General features: G+C 35.6%; 1 protein-coding gene across 1 annotated transcript; it reads left to right on the plus strand.

The window, feature by feature from the left end:
* Positions 1 to 2,182: 2,182 nt before the first annotated feature.
* LOC143447090 (ubiquitin-ribosomal protein eL40 fusion protein) lies at positions 2,183 to 4,762 on the plus strand. The gene is made up of 5 exons (XM_076947025.1): positions 2,183 to 2,224; positions 3,678 to 3,786; positions 3,966 to 4,052; positions 4,287 to 4,389; positions 4,626 to 4,762. The coding sequence occupies exons 2-5, from the start codon at positions 3,684 to 3,686 to the stop codon at positions 4,717 to 4,719; spliced, it is 387 nt and encodes a 128-aa protein (XP_076803140.1). The 5' UTR covers positions 2,183 to 2,224; positions 3,678 to 3,683; the 3' UTR covers positions 4,720 to 4,762.
* Positions 4,763 to 6,820: the final 2,058 nt, after the last annotated feature.

The raw sequence follows: 6,820 nt of genomic DNA on the forward strand, positions 1-6,820 counted from the left end.
CATATCACTATGTGATAATGCATACTATATATATATAGTGTATCGCATATAACCTAGCATATGATATATGATTACCGTTAACGGGTCTTTTCCTGAATTTAAGGGGCAAGGAAATATAGGCCTACAAAATGTTTGTTTACAATTATTTTCGAAAGTTAAAATTGTGGTTTGTTTGCCCTCCTCAGGACATCCTCTGTCACTGTCAGGCTTGTCATTGTCATCGTGCGTTAACAATGTTTGTGAGCTCTTAGATATTTTTAAGCACTGAATTGCCACCCCAGGTGTCTCTCTCTAGTGGGCCTGAAAATATTTTACGGAGACATTTGGAGACACGTTCAAGTAAGAATCTTTTTGATTGGGGAAAAGCTGTATCGCAGCTTTAGCTGTATTTCGCTGAAATCTCTTAGAAGAAAAATGAGTAAGATGAAGTAGATTTAAGTTATTTACCTAATATATTCAAAATGAAACATTTTAAGTCGTTATAAACACATAAACGTGTTTTTAAAATTTTTGCAAAAAATCTAACCATATATAAATAAACAATGCTATCTGTAAAATGTTACAAAAATATTGTCAAAGTTATTTAGTTGTGTGTTTCTCCTTGGGCGGCCGTTCGTATTTCACGGACAGGGGTCTGTATAAATTTACAAATAAGTTTCTCGACATATCTTGGTTATAGTCTTGTAATGAAATGATTGTTTATCGTTCCTTAGCCTGTAAGGACGACCACTTCAATTACAATGTTTGTCTGTTGAATTGTAGTCCTCGATAATAAATGAGTCTCAGGTCGTTGTTTCACTTTTCTTAATCTTAGAATTAATTGTACACCTCGACAACTGTATAATCTGATTATATTGAAGTTTCATTGAACGAATAAATCAAGATAGAACATTGTGACAGCAACAGCACAAAGACATGTTGCGGCGTTGAACGTAAAAGCCAAAAAGGACTGAATGAATCAAAATGCACGCACAGGGGAAGCAATTGATTACGTCACGCAGTGTTATGCTTCACTGATTCGATAGCTGAGAGTTCTATGTCGTACACAATTTTATATTACATTAATTGATATATTTATCACAGTCTCATTTTCATCACCTAAGAGTAAACGTAAATAGCAATTGCCTTTAGTTTTGTTGGAGTACAATTGACACAATAAACAATATTTTTATGTATGGCTTATGATCAAGGTGTTCACAAAGTTTTGTAAACTTAATTTTTTTAAAGACCTGTAATGGAAAGTGGGTATATGGCACCTGAACTTGAGAGGTTGACCCACTTCACTACAATAAGTACTTGTTGAAATGTTTATTGCGGCTGATGATATATGAGTCTCATGAGGTCGTTGTCTGCTTTTCTCACCCACAGATTTAATTGTTCACCTTGACGGCTTATTGTCTGGTGACTAGCTTCAATTAGCAGTGATCAATATTATAATGACTTGTTTTTCACTGCTATATTATAGGACCAAAGTCCTTGTCACCTTGTGAAGATGACAATGAAGTTGTCTATCTTGACACTGAACTTATTCAAATACAATTGAACAATGGTTCAATAGGAATGGCAACTGTATATACTGATTATATTGAAATTTCTTTGAACATTTATATTTAGACAAAACATTGGCACAGCAACAGCATAAAGACGTCCATGTTGTAGGGTTGATCTTAGTAAAATGAATGCATTGAACAGCTGTGCATAAGTCACGCAAGATAGGCAGGCGCGATATTTATGTCACGACTTAAAACGGAAAACAAAAAGTGATCGGTACTCAATGTTATCTATCATTGACGTCATTTTTCGTAAAGTAGATATCTCAGAATAAGAATTCTATATTCCATTCGATCTGCATACTATAATATCCCCTTATTATCACAGACCCTTAATGCACAACCTGTATAAATGTGCAACATATTTTAAAAACGGTAAAATCACTTGTCTTCGCTTCGAATGTTTCCTGCAGATAATTGTCAACTACCAACTATGCATTGGCATTTAATGTTTTATTTGTTAGGGGCAACCACTTAATAAAATAAAATAAATTTTTAGGTTGTGCGTTATGAATAGGACATCTTTTAATGAAATTTATAAGATTTAGATTAAAATGCTTACGTAAGATGTCTATGATGAAAATGCATCGTACCGTACGTTTATATGATTTATACGCAACTCGTAGCGAACATCCACGAGCAGTTCTTTTTTTGCTGAGCGACAAGAGGCGCAGGTATGGTTAATGTTAAGATTTTTTAATATTTACGCCCACAACAGATTTGTAAAACAAATTATATTGTTACAAATTTGTTAATATCTACCTTTTTAAACAAAAACATTGTAGTTTTTGTATAAATAGCAAACACTGTCCACCAAGTTACCTGGTTTGGGACGGGGTAAAAGCCTGGCCAAGTACAGATGTATGACAGTACGCCAAAAACGTGCAAGCAAAGACACACATTTTGACTTGACAGCGTACCACGATCCTGCAATTGCTTTATTTATAATTTGGCCTGCATATGCACTAATTTGCCTTGTTCATTGGTTTGGAAGATAAAGATGTCTGGCACATATGTTTATGAGTTTCTTTTGTGCAAGTGCAGCGTTATCCACTATCACCTATGGGCGTAAAAGATGGAATTTGAAAAATGGTTTAAAAGCGGACAGTTATGGCTATGGTGTTGCTCCAGATTAGAAAATTTGCTAAGTGCGTTGTGGTTGACAAATCCACCGAATGCTTTGTATAAATTTGAGCAAATCGTTACGTGTTGTTTCCAAACATTTACATATCATATACACTATAGCTTCAAGATATATTTGGCGATGCTTCTAATGCAGTTGACTTGAAAAAAAAATCCTACTTACACAATTATTTTGCGAAATAATGTTGTTCTGATGAACTTTTGTTCTAAACGCATATGATTGAGTTCTTTTGAGCTTGTTGTGCAAGGTATTTCCCCAATATTGTATTTCTTTAATTTGGGTTTTACAGACTATTTCATTGCTTGCATATTTTTGTATTGTTGCAAGTAAATCTAAGCAGTTGTCCCTAGAAATGTTTAAGCCAGGTTTTTTCAATTTTGAGCTGTTTCAGTTAAACAGTATTTAAGTTTAGAGGTATAAAGCCAGGGTGCATTCTGTGTGACACATATGCGGAATGTTAACATGGATGTCGAGTGCACCAAAAACCTGCTATACCAACTGCAGTCTATAAAAAAAAGGATACGCTGTGCCAAAAAAATGAAGGAGAAAAGTGACTTTATAATTTCGCTAAAGTGTGTGATGCTCTGTGTCACGTTGAGGTCAAACCTAATGAACACCACTTAATTGTAGGTTTAGAAGAGTATCTGTTATAAAATGCACCCTGGGTATAACGTTTGAAGCTGCCACATTTTATAATGAAACATATTATCTTTCATTTTAAGTTTTCCCTGGCAGCCAAATTTGATATATATGTAAAATTATTTTCACTTCTTGTCACCTTTTTTTTAATTTGAACGTAATCAGCTTTATTTGTACTTTTCTGATAGGTATTTAGACGTATCGGTGCGTCCCATTTTTACCATTGTTTGTTAATTATCTCTATGATTGTGTTTGATAACATATGGGTATTTTATAGAATAAGTTGATAGTCTTTTTTACCGCTTCCTTTGGTTTTAAGTGACTGAGTTTTATCACATTTGTAGGACAAGATGCAAATCTTTGTCAAGACATTGACTGGAAAAACTATTACTCTAGAGGTTGAAGCCTCGGACAGTATTGATAATGTAAAGCAAAAGATTCACGACAAGGAAGGTACGATGTTACTTTGCATTAAAGCCTAAAGCACCACTCTCATTTAAGAGTTGCAAAAATACCAGAACATGGCGAAAGTCCACTTATCATGGAACTGTTTATATACAAATTTTGAATAAACAGTAGTGGTTAGAACTTTACTATTTCTACTGCTGGTATCAATTTTTGTCTGTTGTTAGGCATTCCACCTGACCAACAACGTCTTATCTTTGCTGGAAAACAACTTGAAGATGGTCGTACACTTAGCGATTATAACATTCAAAAAGGTTATCCTTTGTTATTTATGTATCAACCTTTTACCTCGTTCAATTTAGTATTGGGTAACTGCATTTAGTGTTGGTTCAATTGCCATTTGAATCACATAAAAACAAAGTCGTAAATTGCCTTTTACATTTGTAGTATTTGCAGTCATTTTGATAAAGCTAAATCAGTATTGGACCGGTAATAAATACAATTGGTATAAATAAACAAAATCAACTTGAACTAATTGTTTTATTCAGAATCCACGCTTCACTTGGTACTCAGATTGAGAGGTGGTGTCATTGAGCCAAGTTTGAAACTCTTAGCTCAGAAGTACAACTGCGACAAGATGATCTGCCGCAAGTAAGCCTACCATTTTATTTCAGTCTTGATCACTTACAGTCTTACATCATAGAAGTTTGTTTTGAGTTGATATGGGGTGTGCTGCATGAATACAGCAGTTTATTAAAATGAAACATAAGAAAAACACCTTGCATTATTCGTAACAAGTGCAATTCCTTGTTTGTTGTGAATAATCTCTAAGTGTGTTGCGTTTATTTGCATAGTACTGTAAGTAAGAAACATGTATTTATTAACAGGTGTTACGCTCGTCTTCACCAAAGAGCTACCAACTGTCGCAAGAAGAAATGTGGTCACACTAACCACTTGCGACCAAAGAAGAAGCTGAAGTAAATGGTGGCGGTGTTGTAATGCGAATAAAATCACATCTATAAAGCGTCGTTCTTCTATATTTTCACAAGCTAATTTCTGACAAGTCAGAACACATCAAACTCAGCTGCTTAAGATTCACCATAGCTTGATGCAATAGCTGGGGCGGTGCATATTCATTTGCAAACCTTACGATTCATGAAATACTACAGCATTGAAACAGATCAATAGGATAAGTATAGGCCTAACCTCCAGAACACAAGATGGACAATCAACTTGACCAAGTCGGTTGGCCTGATCAGACAATTAGCTTCCTTTTTAGCCAAGTTCAGTCCTGTTGCCAAATTTGTTTATTCCCGCATTGTGACGGTTTGGCATGACTTAGCAAAATTTTTTCCCTGGAAGATTGCTATCGACTTCAGGGAAAACTACCAAGGTTACCAACTTCACCTACAAACAAGAAAAGAATACACATAAATTCACAGGAAATACAAGGTTTCTGATCGACAAACTTGCGCTGAGTCATGCCACATTTTAAAATCACAATGCCCAGAACAAATTTGGCACGACACCGGAACGGATTGCATGCATTTCGTCGTTTTGCTTGCATGTTACCGAATCTTTATTACGGTGCCACCAGTAGTGGCTTTTGGGTGAAGCGAGCGAGGCGGTCGCTTTAGGGGCCCTTCTGTTTGTGTAGCGAAGCGAATACGAAGCTTCTATTCTAAAAGAACAAACATTGAATGCGAGTAGTGTTGTTAAGTATTTACGGTTTTTACGCACGGGCCGAGTAATTCATTGGTTAATGTTGATTAGCTGTATGAACTGAATTTAGAATAGGGGAAGTTGTGCATAATTCAAACCTCCGTTTTAATTGATCACTTCATGCTTTGAAATTACTTTCACATAACTTGATGCTTAAACGGTCACTTGATTTAAAACATCATGCCAAGACGAAGAAAGTTGTGTCCTATCCTCGGAAACCAAAGGTAATAGACGTTCAATAGCAACAAAAAATGAAAGGTTTCAGAAAACTGAGAAGAAATGCACAAAAATTTTTATGCATTTTGGACCATGTAGGAGCATGCCCTCGGATAGATTGCTACGTCTCTGGTAATTTTGGTGCTCACAAACTTAAATTGCGCCATGCCTCGTCTCGGTAACCCCCAGACCAAAATCGACCACTACCAAACTATACGTATTTGTAGTAAAACTGCGACAAATCACCTTGTTCACAGAAAGGAAATGAATTGGTCCAAAACGGAACAAAAAATAATTGCCCTAGTGATGACACTTATAAAATTTACCATTTGTTGCACAAAACTGAAAATACAGATGACTTATATTGAGTATAATACAAGGGGTAAGACGCTTGAAATGTGAAGGAACCAGTTAATCAAAGACAATAGACATCATATCTACCAAGGTTGTGACAACGAAGCTCTTTAATATGGTTGTCTGCTTCACGCATCGTTGTCATGACGCACTCCTCCAACATCGATGTGGCGAGATCTGATTCATCCAGTGTAGAATACTATTTCAGTTGTGCTCTATCAACACCGAGTGGTCAACTGGTTTATGTTGTGCGGTGGGACTTTCATTGCCAGATTTCTCGATTTTTCATATCTCGTTTATTCGATCAACCTGTCAACGGATGAAGCCACTATGACGTAACAATGCTGTTACAACAAACGAGCTATGAAATTTCCAGTAACTGTAGCGAAGCAGTGTGGTTGATATATATAGCCTACTCCTATTAATGTTATTTTAGTAGTAGGTCATTGATAAATACATAATCTTATATTGCGTGTTAAAATTTTGAGATGAGTTCATATTCGAATGGCAACTTGATACTTAAAAGAACTATTCAATGTATTACGTACTATGGTACAGGGTTTACAAGGGCAAGGCATGAACAACACTTGCTTATGTTCAGTGGACATAGCGGATAGTTTTAAATTCGTGCAATGCTATGAAAATAGCATTTAAACCACACTAACCACAGGAACTGAGTTTATCGGTGCAACTATGTGCAACAGAAGTACCATTAACCCATTCATTTTGAAAGAAATTAGATAACTGATGAGTGATGAACAAAAATCAAAAATTTGAGACAAGCCAAGAA

The sequence above is a fragment of the Clavelina lepadiformis genome, chromosome 2 (genome assembly GCF_947623445.1).
Source record: "Clavelina lepadiformis chromosome 2, kaClaLepa1.1, whole genome shotgun sequence".
Taxonomy (NCBI): Eukaryota; Metazoa; Chordata; class Ascidiacea; order Aplousobranchia; family Clavelinidae; genus Clavelina; species Clavelina lepadiformis.

Coding starts and splice junctions, on each gene's coding strand:
- LOC143447090 (XM_076947025.1), top strand. CDS start 3,684: ATGCAAATCTTTGTCAAGACATTGACTGGAAAAACTATTACTCTAGAG. Junction 3,787..3,965: donor AAAGATTCACGACAAGGAAG/GTACGATGTTAC, acceptor GTCTGTTGTTAG/GCATTCCACCTGACCAACAA. Junction 4,390..4,625: donor GACAAGATGATCTGCCGCAA/GTAAGCCTACCA, acceptor ATTTATTAACAG/GTGTTACGCTCGTCTTCACC.